Below are 21,873 nucleotides of genomic sequence, written 5' to 3'. Positions count from 1 at the left end.
TATTGCATTTGGAAACAAGACCATTAAAGCATTGAAGACAGCCCTTTTGTGTACCTGCCAAGGGGATGGAGTGGGTTTGCCACGACACGGGGTTGCACTGCAACCTTGGGTTCTGCGCCGGACGGTGCCGCGTCTGCACCGTCCGCATCCGCTTGTGTGGAGGACGAGTCTGCCCGCGGGGCAAGCACATGCGCGGAGCCGGGAGCGCAGCTGCTGGGGAGGCGGCTACTCCATGCCGCTCCGGAGGATCTGGTTGGCCGCGATCAGCATGACGCTTATGATGAAGGCCATGGCGAAGGCGCAGATGAGGCTCTTCCGGACACAGGTCTGTCTGTTCTGCTTCTGGGAATGCACTGCGGGGAGGAGAGGAGAGAGGGGAACAGCGGGTCAGGAGGCGTGGAGGGAGGGTGGGGAGGGGAGAGAGAAATGACACCGTGAGAAGGGATTGGGGACCCGGCACCTCTTGCTCAACAAGCCCAGGGACCAGCCCCCAGCATGAAGACTGGTCACTTCCAACAAAGCATCTTCAGGTCAGCTCTGGGAGGACACTTGGCATTCTGTGTCCTGGTAGGTGGTAGAAAGTGGCAAAGCTTCTAGAACAAAAATCATGACAGATGTGATGTTCAGAGTGAGGTACAGGCTTCTGGATGTGATAATGGAGCTACAGCGATTTCAGAGCGAGAAAATGGGCAACCTTTTAGAGTGAGTCTCACTAAAAGTCTCATTCAGGCCGGCTGTGCCCTTTCTTTGCAGAGCGCCTGCCTCCCGTGTCTGAGGCAGCTGGTACAGACAGAACCAGGTTCCAGGGCTTTGCCGTAGACTCCTGCGGGGCTGGAAGCCACTTACCTTCCCTAGGATTGTTCCTAGGGTGGCTGGTGGTTGAAATGACTCTAAGCAACTTACAGCATTATGGCAGATACACCTGTCAGTGTCTCGAGAACAGGGTTCCTGGGTGGGCAGCATGGCATCATCAGGAGCTTATTCAAATACAGATTCTCAGGCCACCCCTGCACCCGCAGATCTACTGAATGGGCGATTCTGGGAGTGGGGTCTTCCCAGGTGGCGCTAGTGGTAAAAGAACCCGTCTGCCAATGCAGGAGACATAAGGGACTTGGTTCGATCCTTGGGTTGGGAAGATCCCCTGGAGTAGGAAATGGCAACCCACTCCAGAATTCTCGCCTGGAGAATCTCATGGACCAAGGAGACTGGCAGGCTACAGTCCATAGGGTCTCAAAGAGTCTGACACGACTGAAGGGACTTAGCATGCATGCATGAGAGTTGGGCAGTGATCATCCGTGTTTAACCAGGTGACCTGGTGCCTGATGAAATCTGAGACGTGGGGACCACGAGTGCTGTGGACAGCATGAAGCAGGGAGGCACAAACTCCTCTCAGACTTTTCGGAGGCAGGGTGTCCCTGCCCCCAGATTCTGCGGCCCCAAGGGTCTAACCTTGGATCCTGGGGTGGCACTCTCTTAATCTTTTTGTTGGGCTAGGTCTGTGTCACCATTTTTATAAGACCCACAAGAAACCATTAGTTAGTCTCGATCAGGAAGCATTAGCGAATATGGGTTATGAACATAGGCCAGAAATAGGGAAATGGAAATAACAAGAAAGGAAAAGCTTTTTTTTTTTTTTCTTGGCTGCTCAGCGCATGGGATCCTAGCTCCCCAACTAGGGATAGAACTCATACCCCCTGCATTGGAAGCAGAGTCTTAACCACTGGACTTCCAGGGAAGTCCCAAGAAAGGAAAAGCTTTGAAAAAAAGAGGGACAGGTCTCTCCTCCAGGCCTTGTTTCCCATGACAGAATTTCTTTTCCTCCTTTGCCTCTTTTCATCTCCACCTCTTTCTCTGTCCATTCCTGGTCCTGCAGTGACCTTGATACACAGTTTCCCACCTACCTTGAGGCAGAAATCCCTTCCTGGGAGGCTGGTGGGAAGGCTCCCTACCTCAGGGCTACTCACTGGATTAGCAGATCAGCACCATCTGGGAATTTGATATCAATGTGAATTCTCTGGCCCCTCCATAGAATGACTGAATCCAATCTGACTGATCCAATGACTGAATTCAGTGTGTGTGTGTGTGTGTGTGTGTGTGTGTGTGTGTGCGCGCACGCGCATGTGCACATGTGTGCGTATGCATACAAGCATTAGGGACATGGGGATGGGGGTGGGGTATTGTGGAAACCCAAGACCAGGACATTTTCAGATTATCTTCCATTTTGCAAAGGGGTCCTTCTGCTAGACATTCTATTGTACCTTGGTTTTTCTTTAGGCCATATTAAGTGGAGAAAAGAAATAAAATTTCCCTTAAAATTATTCTCTGCTGGAAAGAAGCGTGGCAAAAGAAAACGGTCAAAGTAGGGTCCACATACCTTTTAAAAAAAACCTAAAAAAAAGTTCAAGTTCCTCTCCTCCTTGACACTCAATGGCTCATCTAAAGCCCTAGAAATAGCAGAGAAGAAGCAGGTAGCGTGTGATGTTTCTAGCTTCCCCTGAGACAAGGCGTCAAGGGGCCTCTAAAAATTACATCCACCAGAAAGTTCCTCTAGCAAGCCACACTTCACAGAGACCCAGCGCCCCCAGCACAGCCTCTGTCACCCTCCCCAAGACTTGTTGGTTATTTCTACCTTCGTCTATTAGGCCTCGTCTTGTTATCTTTAATCCTTCTGGGCCCACTGGGCCTCTGCTTCCCTCGGGTGATTGAAAGTATTTTTGGCTCTGTTCTCTACCACTTGCTCATCATGCCTGGGTCTTAGAATCTTATAAATTCTTACCTGGAGGAAGAACATTTCCTTGGTGCAGAGATATGCCTGCCCCTAGGAATGGGCAAAACGTGAAAAGATAGCAGCCCTCAGGAAGGAAAAGGGAGGTAGCATTTGGGAAGGAAAGGACCCAAGCAGAAAATAAGATGAGGATGTGGAAGTGGCGTATCTCACACTTTCTGAAGACTAGCTAATTTATTCTGAGCTGCTCCTCAGCACAGAAATGCTTCTGAAGGCAGACTTCTACCTTCCCTATCCTGAGGGCTGGCGAAGGCTTAAGGGAAAGAAAAACTGTGTGACTGGGCTGAGGGAGGCATTTTTTGCCGAAGTCCTTCTTGGTGAAGGACACTCAGAAAACAAGGTTACAGGCAATAGGATTACCCCCCAGGATAGCGGCTGCACCTTTGATCTAAAAATCCTTCAAAGCGGTGGGAGGGGAGAGATAAGAAAGGAGGAGGCCTGAGGACCTAATATTGGTTCCTGAGGCCTTGTGAGTCTGGATCCAGACCCGAGCTCTGTGAGCAGAGGGAAGCCTCCAGCTCACGCCTGGATCGCTCTGAAACCCCTCATCATAGGAGTCTGTTTTTCAGACTCTGGACAAGAAGGAGACTCCTTTCACATCCAGCTTTGTTTTTTTTAATATAATTTCTCTACTCTCTTTAAAAACACATATTTATCTGTCTGTGTCAGGTCTTAGCCGCAGTATGCAGGATCTTCATTGCATCCCACAGGATCTTTCCTGGAGGCACACGGATCCTCCAGTCGTGGGGTCCAGGCTCAGCAGTTGTGGTGTGTGGGCTCCGTGGCTCCATCGCTTCTGAGACCTTAGTTCCCGGACCAGGGACCAAACCTGTGTCCCCTGCACTGCAAGGCAGATCCTTAACCACTGGACCATCAGGGAAGTCACTCGCAGGGAAGTGGTGTGGCAGAGTGAAAAAGTCATGACTTCTGGAGCCAGACCCAAATCTGAACCATGATTGTATTATCCCACACAGTAGCTGTGTGACCCTGGGCAAGCCAAGTTCCCTGGGCCTCGGTTTCCTCATCTGTAAAATGGGGGTTAATAAGACTACCTTGTGGTGAGGACCAAGAACATAGGGAGGTACTGGGATGTTGTCTGTGCCCAGTGAGTTCTAATTCCCTTTTGTAAACCTTGAAAAAACTCTTAAGTTAGTGAGCACCCACATTAGTGGGCAAGGTACACATTAGGTGCTTTATAGACGTCCTGGCAGAATTGAGAGCGATAGTCCTTCATGAGTTGGGTACATCATCCTCATTCAGTAGGCGAGGGCTCTGAAGCTCAGAGACGTAGAGTCCAGGATCATTTGACAAATGAAAAAGGTGGGATTTGGACCCAGGTCTGATTTTAACATGCAGGTTCAAAAGGTCTATACAAACTCTTGATTGTTTGTTTAGCAATAGAAAAGTACGCCCATAGAAAGATATAAAGAAAATGCTTCAGTCTTCCCAAAAAGAGAATGTTAACTACATGCTGCTTTCATTTGTCTCAATTTTTAAACTTTAATTAAAAGGAAATGTACTTCAAACACTTGGTCAGCAGTTTAACCTGGCACTAATTAATATGCTTGTTGATAATAATTGAGTGTCTGTCTTTGGCTATCACATATTTGCCTTGCGCTATACTTTGGTGTATTTATTCTCCATGTCTACGCGTGGTTTCCCCAACAGGATGGCAGGTCAGCCCAGGATGCACTGGGAGCTGGAGACGTGACTTCTCACTGCACTGAGGAAGAACCCTGGGCAAGAGGCTGAGCTTCTTTGCTGCTCAGTTTTTCTCTCTGTAAAAGGAGCCAGTGATAACTGTTCTGCTAATATCAAGAATTAGTTCTGAGATCAACCAGCTCATAATAAAGTAAAAGCTAGGTACAACCGTAACTTGAAATGCACAGTCTCCTCCCTGTATCCTCTGAGGATCAGAGAAAAGGGGTGTTTTTCCCCCTGTTTCCTGCAGCCTTGAGTCCCTTGAGCCTACAGCAGTGCTCCCAGAACTTTGCCTTGGTCTCTTCCTGATTCATCCTGCACTGCAACCAGACTCACTGTCTTGGAGCCATGCTTGCTGTGCGTCACCACGCCCTGCAATCTCCCTGCAAAGCTCCCTCACCCCCTGCCTAGCTGGGGGAAGTAGTTCTGTCTAGCTCTTGAGCTCGACAGGTAGGACCATAGGTCATCTCTTATCTCCTTCTGTTTTGAGACCATAGCTCCTTCCCTCCCCCAGTAACCTGTCTCAGCCTAGCAGGTTTCTTCTCTCCCTAAGACTCCGCAGCACTGTTCATACCTTTGCCTCTGCTAACGGTGCTTACCTACCTTCCCTCTCATTTCTTCCAGACCTAATCCCAACTTTACTTTTCCATGAGGCATCTCCTGAACATCTGTCCTACTCTTAAAGTGCCTTATATTTAAATTTTAAAAAAAATAATGGAGCTCTTAATCTCTGAATTAAGAGACTACCAATGCAGGAGACATAGGAGATGCAGGTTTGATCCTCAGATCAGGAAGATCCCCTAGAGAAGGAAATGGCAACCTGTTCCAGTATTCTTGCCTGGAAAATTCCATGGACAAAGGAGGCTGGCAGGCTATAGTCCATGGGGTTGCAAAGAGTTGGACACAAAAGACAGGAGTGTTCTTCTTTGTACCAGCTCTTAATATTTACTTACTTTTAATTGAGGTAGAATCTATGGCATAAAATTCACCCCTTTAGAGTGTACAATCCAGTGGTATTTAGTACATTCCCAAGGATTGTGAAACCATCACCACCACCTAATTCTAGAATGTTCTCATCACTTTAAAAAGAAACACCAAACACATTAGAAGTCACTCCTCATCCCCTGGCCTCCCCAGCCCCTGGCAATCACTGACCCACTTTCTGTTTCTATGGATTTGCCTTTTCTGGGCGTTTCATATACACTGAACCATACAGTATGTGAACTTTTGTGTCTGGCTTCTATCACTTAACATCCTTTCCAGGTACATCCATGCTGTAGCACTGATGAGTACTCCATTCCTTTTTGTGGCTGAATAATATTCCATTGAATGGATGTGCCACATTCTGTTTATCCACTCACTGACATTTGGGCTGTTTCTATTTTTTTGGCTATTTTAAATAATGCTGCTATGAACATTCATGTACTGATACAAGTGTTTGTGTGGACATGTCTTCAGTTCTCTTGGGTACAAATTTAGGAGCCAAATTGCTGGGTCATATGGTAACTCTGTGTTTAACTAAGAAGGAATCTATTCCTTCTTGGATCTTATTGAACACTGAAAATGGCAAGAATACATCATGCTGCTGGTGATCTTTTCTATGTCTTTCTCCTGAGTGTGTGTGTGTGTGTGTGTGTATACATATATATAATTTTTTGGCTGTGTTGGGTCTTAATTGCAGCATGTAGGCTTAACTGCAGCATGTAGGGGCTTCTTTTGTTGCAGAGCATGGACTCTAGAGCCCATGGGCTTCAGTAGTTGTGGCACGTGGGCTTAGTCACCCTGCGTGGGATCATAGCTCCTGGACTTAGTATGGGGTTGAACCTCGGTCCCTGGCATTGGAGAGTAGATGCTTAACCACTGGATCACCAGGGAAGCCCCCCAGGTGGATTTTGACCTCTTTCTACATAGTACATAGATGTCGCAGTAGGAGTCCAGAAAATACATAGGGATGAAATGTGCATTGGGGGAGGCTGATGCAGGAGGACACAGAAGCAAGGTGTCCTGTTTTCTCAAAAGCTCATCAGTCAGTCTGTGCCCCTCAGCAGACTCCTGGCAGCTGTGACAGGACCTGGGTGTGTAAGGGTCTAGGGATAGACTGTTCCTTCCCCTTCTTATTTTAACAGAGATTCACGCAGCTCCACTGGGCAAATGCCAGGCAGTGGCTCTTGAAGTTTTTCCCAGAGACAGGAGTGTACACAGGAGTGTACACCAATTTTGCCACTGATCAGATGGGTGATCCTAGATAGAATGGGTTCAAAATCTTTCTGGCTTCAATTTTCAGAGACACAGGCTCCCAAGTAAGGCAAATCAGGATCATAACAATTCTGACTAATTGCCCCAACATAGATCTACATAAGTGATAGCCCTGGCAGGGAGTTTGGGGCCCAAGAAAATGGTAAAACAATATAAAACCCAGCTCAGGTGATTCTCACTCATAAACCAGACCTAGCAGGCCTGGGAGCTATTAGAGGTCTGTGATCCTTCCAAGTCTGACACTTTATGATTGTATGAAATTGGATAGTTCCACAGCCTAGAGTGGAGCTAATTAAGAGCTCGTGAAAGACATTTTTTTCTATACGTCAGTGATAACAGAAATGGCCAGGCACCCACATAAGACCTGAAGTTAGAGGGGGAGGATGTGGCCTCTATGGAAACAGGATTGTGCATTTCACGATGCTTTTGTAGGAGGAGGACAGGCCATCTGTAATTGTGTGGGTATGAGCTGGTCTCTTCTCCACAAAATCTTCTAGGGTTTCTAGAGGTCAGACAGCTGTGTCTGGCTTTGCGGGTCCTCCAGGGATCCTTGGCATGGTGTGACCAGGTGTTATTGTGGCCTTTCCAGTTACCCTTCCCCCTCATGTAGCAAAATCCATCTTTTGGTTTAGGGATCTCTGCCTTCGCACCTGGTGGAATTCTCAATTCAGGCCCTCACCTTTCCCCCATAACAAACCAGATTGGCTAGTAGAGTACCCTGAGCTCTTGGCTTAGTCCAGAGGTAGGCACACAGGCCACGCAGATTTGATAGGAGTCTCTTTTTGGAATGGAACTGACTCTTAACAGAGAGAACCCTGTTGACCTTGGGGAGAGAGAGCCTGCCCAAGAATGATGCCAAGAGAGAGGATAGAACAAAGAGAGAGAGACAGCAAGACGAAGGGAGGGAGAGAATGTTGCTTGAACTCTTTGGGTCCAAGTCAACCAAAGCTCATCCCTTTGACTTTCCCTATTATTTGAGCCAGTGCCTTTTAGTTTGCGGGGGTCTGGGTTGTGTTTCTGTTACTTACAAGCAAAAGTGTCTTGACCAATATTCATGGGAATGCCAGTGTTGGCAAGGACTTGACTTTACACATCAAGAGGATATGGTTCAAACCCTGTAAATTTGGTCCCTGGACCATTTTTCAAAGATGTGGCATTCCAGCATTGCATACTCTGCAATGTCTCCAGGTTGAAAAATACAAACAAACAAGAAGAGAACTGGGGCCAGGGACTGGTCAGGTTTTTTTTTTTTTTTTTAAATTGTGCTCATGTTCAGTCGTGTCTGCTTGTGACTCTTTGGACTGTAGCCTGCCAGGCTCTTCTGTCCATGGGATTTTTCAGGCAAGAATACCAGAGTGGGTGTTGCCATTTCCTTCTCCAGGGAATCTTCCTGACCCAGTGACTGAACTCTTGTCTCCTGTGTCTGCTACACTGCAGGCGGATTCTTTATCAGCTGAGTCGTGTGTCAGGCACTGTACTAAATACTTTCATGTGGAGAATAGCATTGAAACATATACATTACCATATGTAAAATAGATGACCGGTGTGAGTTTGATGCATGAAGCAGGGCACCCAAAGCCGGTGCTCTGGGACAACTTTGAGAGAGAGAGTGGGGAGGAAGGTGGGAGGGAGTTTCAGGATGCGGAGGACACATGTATACCTATGTTGATTCATGCTGGTGTATGGCAAAAACCACCACAATATTGTAAAGGAATTGTCCTCCAATTAAAATAAATTATATGCTCATAACAACCATGTGAAGAAGGTCATGATATTCCCATTTCATAGGTGAAAATAATTCAGCTCTTAGTATTTAAGTACTTTGCTCATGTAACCTGTATGTGGTGAGGCAAGATTTTAAGAAAGCCCGGTCCAGAGCTCAGAGCAGGAGTTCTTAACCATCATACCAATTTATCAAAAATAAAGAGAGCATGCGGAGGGTAGAGACCGCCCCAGGACTCTTTCATGTATCTCAGAATCTCCTCACGCTTCACTCATGGCTCCAGAAAAACCTCCCCACAGGTTTGCTTTGATAGGTCCCCAAATAGTAGAAGAAAAATCTTTTTTTTTTTTCTGTCCAAAGCCCCAACTTTCTTTCAAACTGTCTCCTGTCTCACTACCTGCCATGGACCTCACCTACCCCTTAACCTCCAACACCTACCCCAGGAGAACAGGTTTTATTTTAGTAAAGTTATCACCCCTGCTGAGCTGGGAGCAGATGGTGTCGATGACATGTCATGCCCTTTTCAGCTGGATGGGCATGCAATACCCAAGGTGCATGGCCAGATGCACCTCCAAATCCAGATGTCCATCTGACATCCAACAGAGACACTGTGACTTCAGCAGGGATGACTTAAGGAGACACAGCTGCAAAATTCTTTCTGACCTTTCAAGGAACCCAGAAGTATGTGAATCTAGTTGTGACCACCATTCTCCAATCTTCCCATGGGATGGATGAAAAAAAAAAAAAAGACTCAGAAAGTTTTATTTTTTTTCAGTCATTCAGCAAACATTTATTGAGCACCTGCTATGTGCATCATTGTGCTAATTGCAGGGGATTTTTTTTTTTTATTTTATTTTTCATTGGAGGATAATTACTTTACAATATTATGTTAGTTTCTGCCATACATCAAAATGAATCAGCCATAGGTATACATATGTCCCCTCCCTCTTGAACCTCCTTCCCATCTCCCACCCTATCACACTCCTCTAGGTTGTCATCAAGCACCGGATTTGGGTTCCCTGCATCATACAGTCAATTCCCACCAGGTACCTATTTTACAAATGGTAATGTATATGTTGGGATTCCCTTGTGATCAACTGGTAATCTGTCCACAATGTGATAGACCTGGGTTCGATCCCTGGGTTGGGAAGATCCCCCGGAGAAGGGAAAGGCTACCCACTCCAGTATTCTGGCCTGGAGAATTCCACGGACTGTATAGTCCATGGGGTTGCAAAGAGTCAGACATGACTGAGTGACTTTCACTTTCAATGTATGTTTCAATGCTGCTCTCTCAAATTGTCCCAGCCTCTCCTTCCCCCACTGTGTCCAAAACTCTGTTCTGTGTGTCTGCACCACTCAGAGAGTTTTAAAGTGAGTTCCCTGGGTCACACAACCAGTCTACGCAGGGAAGAGAACCCAAATGACTGCATAGGAATCCTCTGAGGCCACCTGGCCTGGGTCACCCTCTGACAGTTGTTTCTCCTGTCCATCATGTTGAATGGTACGGAGGACCTCTGCTGTGGCTTTCAGAGAAACTATTTATTCCCCAGTTGATGACTTTTGCTTGATTTCCCTCTCCCGTGCATGTTGTCAGAATGTCTACAAAACCCTGACAGCTGGTATTCCATTTAGGGACAACACTTGGGGATGTGTCTTGAAAGGGCTCACACACAGATCTTGCTGCATGCACTTCTGCTCAACTTCCAGATCTGTTAATAATATGATTTGATTCGAAGAAATGGAAAAGGAGTAAGGACAGTGAAGAGTCATTCTGTAAAGTGTCTTTGAAATGCCTAAGCTTGGGGAAATGACCCAGGACCACAAATGGAGAGCCAGGGCATGATTTGGTCAGATGGACCCGGATTCAAATCCTTACTCGCTGTTTGACTTTGGATAAATGACCACCTTGCTGAGCCTCGGTTTCCTCACCTGTTGCCTGGGGGCCACAGAACTAATCCCTCAGTCCCTGCCTACAGGTCAGTCCAGTGTGTTAACAAATGAACAGCACTTGGCAGGCATGCCAGACAGCCATCCCTCATCCCAATCCTCCTGGAGTGGTCCATGTGAATGAAGCAGTAAACATTCTGGAAGCAAACACTACTGAACTTAACATCCAACATGATTTACCATGAGAACTCTGAAAAAGGCATCAGTGATGGGAGAATAGAGGATTCAAACACAAGGCCACTTAATTCCATATATGTCAAGTGACTGGAACCCAATAATAAAATGTGAAATTTGTCTCTTGGTATCACCAAGCGTATGTTCTCCAGAGTCAAAATAGCCAGTGATTACAGGTGGTCCAACCAAAGCAAACCATCTTAAACCTCCCTTATTAGCATGAATGGGTTTCCGGGGTGGCTCAGCGGATAAAGACTCTGCCTCCAATGCAGAAGGGTTTTATCCCTGGGTTGGGAAGATCCCCTGGAGTAGGGCACAGCAACCCACCCCAATATTCTTGCCTGGAGAGTCCCATGGACAGAGGAGCCTGGCGGGCTGCAGTCTACAGGGTCACAAAGAGCTGGGCATGACTGAGTGACTGAGCGCGCACAATTGGGATGGATGGTGAGTGGGCACTGTGAGTGGCCATGAAGTCTCATATCTGACCTGTGTTGGCAGATGCTGACCTATTTATTCCACCAGATAACTGGGACACAAATACTGACAACACATTAGTACATCGGTTTATTCTATCTTAGTAAAGGAATTTTAAAAATGAGGGGTTGAGAGGGCCTGGAAGTTCAACTTTTAGTGACATAGTCTGCTTGGATTGGGGACACAGAGACTGCCAACTCTGGGTAACACCAGGGGGCCCCTGAACTTGGTGGGGTTAACGACCTGTTACCCAAAGCACCCAGGGTATGGATTGACACCTGGCCAAGTGTCTGTCTCAAGTTGATGATTTTCTCCCTATAAACCAGGTGTGGATGATGGGAAGTCCACATCAGAATCTTTGTGTTAGATTCTTCCAGAGTCTCCTAGTCTCTTCTCTGCCTTCCTGGGGTTTTCTGTAAATGACTTCTTCTGGGGCTCTAGGAAAATCTACCCATGCTGTGAGGCCCTAATTCAGGACTTCCTGAAGATGTGAGGAAAACTTTCCTTATATGTAACTGGGAATTTCATCCTATTTCCTCTTGTCCTTTCTGTGGGAGAAGATGAGAAAAGTAATGCTTACCTAATGATCGCAGAGCCCTACCTACCATGACGATAAGGCAGATCAGATTGTGCGAAGGGCTGTGTGTGCATGAGGTGGGGTGGAGTGGGTTTGTTGTTTGTGTTGACCTAAAAATCCAACAAATAAAATGAAACTAAAGTAAAATGAAACCTAAAAAGTAGACAACTGTCCCCCTGAAACTTCTCCCATCAGAGGCACCTCACCCTTCGGACTCCTGACCTGTTTCTCCAGATTTTTCCATTTGTGTGGAATAATCAATACTTCCTAACTAAGGATCAGAATCTGAACACATTTGTGAAAGTATCAGACCCAAGATTCATGAAAGTGAAAAATATAGCAACTGAGGGACTTCTCTGGTGGCTCAGTGACTAAGACCTCAGGCTCCCGATGTAGGGAGGCTCCCGATGTAGGGAGCACATGCCACAACTAAAGATCCTGCATGCCTCAACTAAGACCTGTCACAGCCAAATAAACACACAAATATGTATTTTAAAAGCCTTCAGTGTTAAATGGGCTTCCCTGGTAGCTCAGATGGTAAGGAGTCTGCCTGCAATGCAAGAGACCTGGGTTTGATCCCTGGGTCAGGAAAATTCTCTGGAGAAGGGAGTGGCTACCTACTCCAGTATTCTTGCCTGGAGAATCCCATGGACAGAGGAGCCTGGTGGGTTACAGCCCACGCGGCTGCAAAGAGTCGGACACGACTGAGTGACTCACACATTTTCACTGTTAAATAAATAAATAAAAGGCTAGTGCCCTTTAAAAAAAATACAGTCACTGACATAAAATGATGCTGACAGTCTTTGAAAACCCTCCTGTTAATTTCTAAGGGACTCACACTACAGCATTTTCAAACTTCCTTCACACTCCAGAAGCTCCAGCGTTGCTGAGCTCCAAGACATCTGACGTGGGCTTCTTCAGATTCCGACTCTGCTGCAAAATGCCTCTTTCCTTGGCTATCTCCTCCTTCTCTGCTCTGAGACAGATGTACCCTTTCACCTTTTTAAGGCAAAGACTTCCTGCATCTTTAGGTTTTTATTCCTCCCTAATTCCTTCCTCTGATACCAAATAGAGCAGAATTTCCAAGCACCATGGATCACCCAGCTTTACAGGCGAGCTAATCAGCATGGGAATATGCTGGCTTCAGCAAAGCTCTAAAAAGAGGAGGAGGAGAGAGCATCCTGGGTGATAGCAGAAAGAGGGGAGGTGGCCTGGGAGCAGGGCTCTGGGGTCTGGGGGAATGTCCCAGCTCCCTTTCTCCATCGGTCACTTGGGGTTGCTGAGAAGATAAAATTTGGAGAGAGAAGAGTTCCATCGAGGGACTTCCCTGGTGGTCCAGTGGTTAAGACCCCACATGCCAATGCAGGGGACAAGGGTTCGATCCCTGGTCCAGGAAGATTCCGCATGCTGCGGAGCAACTAAGCCCATGTGCCTCAACTACTGCACCTGTGCTCTAGAGCCTGGGAGCCGCAACTCCTGAAGCCTGTGTCACCCAGAGCTCATGTTCTGTAACAAGAGAGGCCATTGAAATGAGAAGCCCGTGCACCGCAACTAGAGAGTAGCCCCCACTCGCTGCAACTAGAGAAAGCCCTTGAGCAGCAACGAAGACCCAGTGCAGTCAAAAATAAGTAAAGAGGTCCATCACTGAAAGAAAGACAGGAAACCACCATGTCCCTTCAGAGTTAGATGCTGCATGTACCAGCCAAGATGTGTGGTGGTGGATACTGCCAGGTTGGAGGGGGATTCTGAGATGTTAGCTGCAAGCTCGCCTGTCCAGTCACTTCACCTGTAGCCTGGATCAAGGGTGAGAGCAGACAGGAAGAGGCGGAGCGCTGGAGGGATGCATCAGCCCAAACAGCTGCAGGTCAAGAATATTCAGGAAGCACAAGCCATGCAACTAGGCCACCAGACGGTGGTAGAAGCAGGGAGAAGCTCAAACTGGCAACAGGCCCCTGTTTGTGGGCAGCAGGCATAGGGAAAAGATGGAATGGAGAAGGCCAAGGTCACCACAAGGTCTCAAATGGACTCTCTCACTCCTAGGGCACCAGGGTGAATTCTGTCTGTGTGTCCGTCTCTTTCCAGACACCTTTGCCCAGAGTAAAATCGGGGAGGCTCCTTCCTGAATCTGGGGAGAGCTGCAGGCATTAAATAAATGTACTGGTGACATGGATCATATCCCAGGTTGGAAAAATCTTACCACTAAACACACGAGGTTGTGTTTGGGGCCAAAAAGCACTGACATACTTTAAAAACCCTCTCAGCCATGAAAATACATAAAAGGGATTGTGTAATCAAGGTCACATAGGTCACTCAAGAAAGCAAGGTGCTAATTACAAATAATATTTCTTTTATTAAATAAGACCATGAATTTTAAAGCACAGTTTCCCGGTCCTTATCAATCACCCTTAAATGGGAACTGTGGCTAATCCTATATGTACTAATCATTAAAGCAGACCCAGGAAACCCCTAAGTCAGCCATTTATTTTATTAATAGATGAGCTTTTGGGTAATAAAAAGACAGTGCTTAGAGTTCAGATGATTTCCCAGGGCAGTCTGACCTTTCTCAAATTACTAAGACTTGTGACATTTCTCTGAATAAAACACCGATCCATAAACAAAGGCTCTTGTGGAAAAAAGCAGTGCCCAGAAATACTCTTCCTACCCGTCTCAAGAGTGTGTCTGATAGCTGGGGCCCACCCCCCAGTGCTTCTACGGTTTGAGCACTGAGTCTATCAGCTAAGAACCAGATGGAACGGAGAAGCCAGGCCTGCTGTTATCCCAAATTTTAATCCAATCCCTGCCCTCCTCACCCTTGTTCGTCCTCCCTCTTCCCCTGCCTGCCCAGCTGTAAATGGCATTGGCTGTGACCTTCCTGCCCTAGTGTGGTCTGTGTGGCTCCAACTCCAAATGGAGTCACTGATGCTATGGCCCAGGTCCCAAGCAGGGTGACCAAGCCACCTTCTGAACCACAAGTGGGTTTTGTTTGCTCTACACAGCATGCATGCATGCCAAGTCACTTCAGTTGTGTCCGGCTCATAGCAACCCTATGTGCTGTAGCCCGCCAGGCTCCTCTGTCCATGGGATTCTCCAGGCAAAAATACTGGCGTGGGTTGCCATGCCCTCCTCCAAGGGGATCTTCCTGACCTAGGGATTGAACCTACATCTCCTGCATTGGCAGATGGGTTCTTTACCTCTGGCACCACCTGGGAAGCCAGCACTTTTGAAATCTTTAAATGTGAACACCTTTAACAAGGATGCATTGCTCCTAAGTTTACCCCAATCTCCTGCCTAGTTCCCAGACTTCAGATAATATTGCCGTCACGGAGAATAAGTCATTTCCTGCCAACAGTTCAGCCCAGACAGGTCCCACAGGTGCCCAGGACTAACTCAGCCCCATGCTGTCTTCCTGTTGTGGGGTTCAGCCGCTTCTAATGCAGCAACTCCAAGACCAGGGAACCAAATTGCATTCTGGACTTTCCGTGACAGCTTACCATCTGCACATATTGGCTTGTTGCAATATGTTCAGGAAAAAAAAAAAAATAGAAGAAAGTAGTAGACCTTTTTAAAAAATCTCAACCTTAAGTTAAAAATTGCTGGTAGCCTGCTATGCTGTTTTAAGGTAATTTTTAAAAATATCTGTACATCAGAGTTTTAACAGCTCTGACTTTCAAAGTTGGAAAGAGGGACTCAATTATTTAACTTCCCTGGAACTCTTTACTGATTAGGGAATAAGGTAGGCTTTATTTTTCTTTCATGAACCCAAGAGAAATGACCTCTCATGATCTCATTTTTGGCCCTAGGAGAACCTATTTCTTCTGTAACTACTTGGTAGGGTTCATCAAAGTTTTTCTCATGAGGATGGCTTTTTTTTTTTTTTGGCCAGTGCGTTCAGAGATCATAGCATAAAAAGTAATCCATTTCTAAGGATCTTGTGAAGTAGATGTAACTATCCTGATGTTTATGGGTGAGGATACACACTCAGAGAAGCTACACCCCTTGCCCAAGGTCACACAATTAGCTACTGGACTTGATCCAGTGGCTTGATCCAGGTTCACCAATAGCTCAAACAGGCTCTTTGCACCACCCAAGCGGCCCCCGCTAACTAAAGGCCCACACCACTAAGCCCCTCAGCAGGTCACAGACCTCAGTCACCAAAGGAAGGAAGGGTCAACACAAATCTTGCAAAAATGCGGAGTTTGGAGAAAAAAATAGAAAAAAAATAGAAACCTACTACATCTTTGCACAAAGGATCTTTTAGTTTTGGTCCTGGACTTGTGCGTCCCATCCACGGCCACTTCACCCCAGGAGTCTGTAAACACATATTTCATCCAGAGGATGTGGAGGCATTGGCCTCTTCCAAAGCAGGCAGAGAACAGAAGAAAAGGTATTTACCGGGAACTTCCCCAGTGGTCCAGTGGTTAGGAATCTGCCTTGCAATGTGGGGGATGTGGGTTCAACCCCTGGTCAGGGAACTAAGTTGCTCCTACATGCTGTGGAGCAACCAAGCCCAAGCACCTCAACTACTAAGCCTGTGTACCACAACAGAAGATCCTGTATGATGCAACGAAGACCCCACATATGTACTTCATCGCTCAGTCATGTCTGACTGTTTGTGACCCCATGGACTGTAGCCCACCAGGCTCCTCTGTCCATGGGGGTTCTCAGGCAAGAATACTGGAATGGATTGCCATGCCCTCCTCCAGGGGATCTTCCCAACCCAGGAATCGAACCCAGGTCTTCCACATTGCGGGCATATTCTTTACCATCTGAGCTACTAGGGAAGCCCAAGACCCCATGCAGTCAAATAAATAAATAAATATAAAAAATAAAATAAACATTTGCTTTTTAAATGAAGTACTGATGATTTTAAAAAAAGGGTACTTACCACCCTCAAACTCTGTCTGGCAGTTCCCCGAGGTCTCATTCAGGCTCTCCTCCTCGTTGATGATGATGTTCTCAATGTCCTTCATCGTTAAGTGGTCCCGGAAGGCATGATAGAGGATGTGCTTCAACTCTTCCAGAGTTATCCTCTGCATGTCGAACTGTGGAGATAAAAGAGGCATGAGAAGGTCTGGGCACACGGGGGTGAGAACTCAGCTTGGGGCATGACTGTGTATGATGCGTAGTTGCTTCAGTCGTGTCCGACTGTGACCCCATGGACTGTAGCCTGCCAGGCTCCTGTCCTGGGATTTTCCAGGCAAGAATCCTGGAGTGGGTTGCCCGGCCCTCCTCCAGGAGACCTTCCCCAAAATGTGTCTTGCAATTCAATCTTCTACATCTTACATCTCCTGCCTTGGCAGATGGGTTCTTCATCACTAGCGCCACCTGGGACATGACTAGCAAGTTCCAAGCCTCCTCTATGCAAACTTGTCCCAGCTTTTCAAGACATCAGATGAGCAGTTTTCCGCCACACTCAGCTCCAAGCACACTTGTGAACTTGTAGGAACTTCTCAGAATTCAGGGAGTGCGACATTCCCCCCTCCGTCGAGACTCCTGGTGAAAAACACGCCACCTGCTCGTTTGGCTTCTTCCTGCTCATCCAGCCATCTGCTGTCACCCCTCCACACCTCACGTACTTTGGAGTTGTGTCACACTTCAGACAATGCATATGTCTCTAGAAAGTTTTAAACCTTCCAAGAAACCAGCAACTCTCATCTTACTCTAAGTATGTATCTTGTTCTAACAAGATAAAATGCACGTTTGCACGTTCAAAGTCATGCTTATGAAGAACAGCTGAGAAAAAGGTGTAACGTTTCCACTTATGTTCTTCCCCTACAAGGGAGATTAACCTTTCCACTCCATTTCTATCAGATTTGCTTCTATCACTTTTTTGGCCAATGAAATGAGAGTAGAACTCACATAGGGTATTATCGATTAGACGCCTTAAGGGCCGTCATGTGGTTCTAGTTTGTGACCTTTTCCTTCTGCGATGAGAACAGCATGCCCTAAAAAGAACAGGTCCCAGAATGAGGATAAAGTGGAGAAGACAGCCCATAAAGGAAAAGTAATGTGAGTAAGAAATGTCCTTTGTCATTATTAGCCACAGAGGTTTGGGGCTTCTTTATTACCATGGTATAACTTGGTTTGAGTCAACAATACAAAAATAAGTACATAGAACTGAGAAGCTACCATAACAAAAATTCTAAAATATGATGTGTGGATTCCTGGGTCAGGCAGGCAGTGGGAAATAAGAAAGCCGTATTGGGGGCTTCCCTGGTGGTCCAGTGGTTAAGAGTCTACCTTGCAATGCAGGGGATACCAGTTTGATCCCTCGTCCAGGAAGATCCCACATGCCTCGGGGCAACTAAGCCCATATTCTACAACTAGAGAGTGGCCCCTGCTCTCCGTAACTGGAGAAAGCCTGCACACAGTGACAAAGACCCAGTGCAACCAAAATTAAAGAAAAAAAAGAAAATGGTATTGGTGTCTGGGAAGATAACAACCCATGTTACGCAGTAGCAAAACATTTGGTAAAATTGTTGCCTGTGATAACTCAGAGGGTAGATACATATTGAATGAGTCTCTGGCTTTAGGTGAAAGTTTGGGAGGCAGCAGGGTCTCCTTGCAAGTTGCAAGCAGTTGCTCATCTATAAGAAATAAATGAACTCAGAGTGAAATAAATCAGATTTGATACCTCATTGTAGTTAGTAATGTGGAGCATCTTTTCATGTGTTTATTGGACATCTGTATGTCTTTTCTGGAGAAATGTCTGTTTAGGTCTTCTGCCCGTTTTTTGATTAGACACTTTGTTTTCCTGATATTGAGCTGTATGAGCTACTTATATATTATGGAGATTAGCCCTTTGTCATATTGTTTCATTTGCAATTATTTTCTTCCATTCTGAGGATTGTCTTTTAATCTTATTTATTATTTCCTTTGCTGTGCAAAAGCTTTGTCACCTCACACCAGTCAGAATGGCCATCATCAAAAAATCTACAAACAATAAATGCTGGACAGGTTGTGGAGAAAAGGGAACCCTCCTACATGACTTACACACTTGTGTCTGAGTCTTCATGACCCCATGGACTGTGCCCTGACAGGCTTCTCTGTCCATGGAATATTCCAGGCAAGAATACTGGAGTGGGTAGCCATTCCCTTCTCCAGGGATCTTCCCAGCCCAGGGAATGAACCCAGGTTTCCTGCATTGTAGGCAGATTCTTTACCATCTGAGCCACCAGGAAGGCCCTCCAAAAAGTGGAAGCTGCTCAGTCATGTCCGACTTTGAGACCCCACAGACTATGGCCCACCAGGCTCCTCTGTCCATGGAATTCTCCAGGGAAGAATACTGGAGTGGGTAGCCATTCCCTGCTCCATGAGATCTTCTTGACCCAGGGATCAAACCCAGGTTTCCTGTATTGCAGGCAGATTCTTTGCCACCTGAGCCACCAGAAAGCAGAACTAGGGTCTAATCTAATCAAGTAACATCCTTCACCCCAAGGTCTGTTCAACAGGATTTCAGAATTGCTCTGAGGCTTTGACTGACGTGCATCTTCCATTGTTTGTTTTCTGGATGAGAATGTTCTTGGTGGTTAGCCCAACTCTGCCATTATTATACGTGTGTGTACATGGTGGCGGGGGTGGGTGATTTGTCTCTGTAAGTTCATTTGTCTCCAGATCAAGAGAAGTCATGTACTTCTTGAGATTCTAGATCTTAAGTCTTCTGTTGTCATCAGGTGGGACTTCTGAGTGTCTTCCTTGGGGAGGGGATGAATACATTTTGTGGCCCAAGGGAGGGAAGTGAATATTTAGGAGCAAGAGTGTGGGCTGTAACAGGTTATATTATTTCCAATGATTTCTTCCCCTTTCCTGTCAGAGGCTCTCCCCCTGCCCATTAGCACCAGGCTTTGGCCAATAAAATGAGAGTGAAATTTGTATATGAAAGTGATGGAATTCCAAGGAAAAGTTTCAAACCCATCAGTGTGTTCTGCCGTTTCTCTCTTTCTTCTGCTACAAAAGCACATAAACAGGGGCTGTTCCTTCATCCTGGCTCCCAGAGTGAATGCAACATGGAGCTGATCCACAAGGGGCATGTAATTTGAGTGAAAAATAAACCCCTGGTTGTCAGCCACCACGCCTTTGGGATTTCTGCAGTATAACTCACCCAAGACTGAATACAGAAGTCAATGATTGAAGTTAGTCTGGATCATAATGAAAGGAAGTTAGAGACATTTTTGGAAAATGTCTTTTAAATTGTCTTTTTTAAAAAAGACATCTTTTGTTCTCCTTGATTTCTTTGTAAAGCGATTGCCACCTTGCTTTCAAGAATTTAATTGACAAATTAAATTGGGTTACTGGAACTTGCTGGAAACCTAAAAGACTCGAGCTGAAAGCCATTTATAAGAGTGAGAATAATTGAAGGGGGAGTGTGTGTTTCAGTGGATTTGTTTTCTGCATCACAGTTTAATTGACTGTGAAAGTGAATTCCGAGATACACTTAGGGTTGACCCATGACATCATCTCCCTTTAGATTTGAGAGGAGAACGTGTGGTTGTTAGCCTGGATGTTGAGAGAAGCCTGGAAAAATGTATGGTGAGGATGATGGACCTCACAGATGGGAAATTTGGGGTCCTTCTGCCACGGTTAGAGACTGAGAATGACAACATCAGAGAGACTCTGAGAAAATGAGCAGCCAGTTCCTGGAAGACCAATCAAAGGACTGCAGTGTCTGAAAAATTCTCCCCAGCTGAGAATTTGCTGAAATTCAGGTATTAGGTGAAAAGAACTTCAGTGGCTGTAAAAAGAGAAGGAAAAATGGAGATTCCAGAAATCTATAGTTTTCCTTTTATTTGGTTCTCTGGGTCAGGTTGAATGTTAGAATACTATGATTTAAGCAAAATCAGTTGAGTAGAATTCCATGTTTTCTATATTGTCATAATAGATCTTTTACAAGTTTGAAAGAAGTCACTATAAAACAGTATGGGCACAGTGCCAACAGTATTTTTTCCATCATGGGCAATCCATTTTTCCTGAGTCAATTTTGAAATTATGTCCTTTCTCAGAAAACCAGCAGAAAGGTTTTCATTATTGTTGGCATGGAACTATGCACAAAAGTGCCACAATTTAAAATTTCTCTCAATACTTCTTATATCTCACTTTTTATTTTTAACCCTATTTGTCTCCCTTCTAGGTTTGATTTTTGTTGTTTCTCCTGTTTCTAGTGGATCGTGGTTAAAGAATGTAACCTGAACATCTGTTGTTTTTAGGACTCTAGGGAGTTTCCTATTACGGTAAAGTCTCTGTAGAGTTAATTACACAAATATAGTTGCCCTTGTTAATTATATTATGTAGCCTTATAATTATAATCTGTATCTCCTGTAACCTTATTTTCTTTGACTTGATTTGTCAAAGACCATGAGTAACACATTACAGTCCGTAGAAAAGAATCACATCTCCAGATATTGTTCTCTTAGTCCTAATATTTTTTATATGAGGCCTTCTTTATAGTAAGAAGACTGAGTTCCTAATTCAACAAATGTTTATGGAGGCCAGCTCCACACCAGACACTGTGTGGAGACACAAAGATGAATAAGACATTGATCCTGCTCTCAAAAGACAAGCAAACGAGTGAGTTCAATTCAGTGGGATAACGGGCTGTGACAAGGGCGGCCCAGGATGGCTTGGAAACCCCTGGGAAATGTCCATCAAACAGCCGTATGTTGAGTTCATCTAAGGACTTAGAGCAGAAGGTTTTCGGGGATGAGTCAGAGTTGTGGTTGAGGTGCTAGTTGATAAATACCTGTATGCCATGATGAGGAGCTCGGTTGGTGCTGTGGTTTCTATTGAAGTCTGGTTGATTCACAGTGTTGTGTTAGTTTCAGGTGTAGGGCAAAGTGGTGTAGTTATACACAGATATCCATATACATACACATGTGTGAGTGTGTGTGTATATATATGTTCTTTTTCAGATCCTTTTTCATTATAGGTTATCATAAGATATTGAATATAGTTCCCAGTGCTATACAGTACATCCTTGTTGTTTATTTTGTATATAGCAGTATGCATCTGTTAATTCCAAATTCCTAATTTATCCCGCCCTCCTGCTCCCCTTCAGTACCTGTAAGTTTGTTTTCAATGTCTGTGAGTCTGTTTCTATTTTGTAAATAAGTTCATTTGTATCTTTTCTTTTAAGATTCTACACATAAGTGACATCATAGGATATCTGTCTTTCACTGTCTGACTCACTTCACTTAGTAGGATAATCTTGGTCAATCCATAGCTTGGCTGTTTGTTTGTCTT

General features: G+C 45.6%; 1 protein-coding gene across 2 annotated transcripts in view; it reads right to left on the bottom strand.

The window, feature by feature from the left end:
• Positions 1-225: 225 nt before the first annotated feature.
• The window catches only part of CALN1 (calneuron 1), a 459,261-nt gene continuing 437,613 nt past the window's right edge, over positions 226-21,873 (bottom strand). For both annotated transcript variants that reach the window (XM_065920373.1, XM_065920374.1), the window contains exons 5-6: positions 16,523-16,679; positions 226-353 (exon numbers count right to left, since the gene is read on the bottom strand). In XM_065920373.1, the coding sequence (XP_065776445.1) occupies positions 226-353; positions 16,523-16,679 (285 nt within the window). The remainder of the gene's footprint in view (positions 354-16,522; positions 16,680-21,873) is intronic.

Source organism: Muntiacus reevesi, chromosome 2 (genome assembly GCF_963930625.1).
Source record: "Muntiacus reevesi chromosome 2, mMunRee1.1, whole genome shotgun sequence".
NCBI lineage: Eukaryota > Metazoa > Chordata > Mammalia > Artiodactyla > Cervidae > Muntiacus > Muntiacus reevesi.
This window is presented reverse-complemented; position numbering and strand designations above follow the sequence as displayed.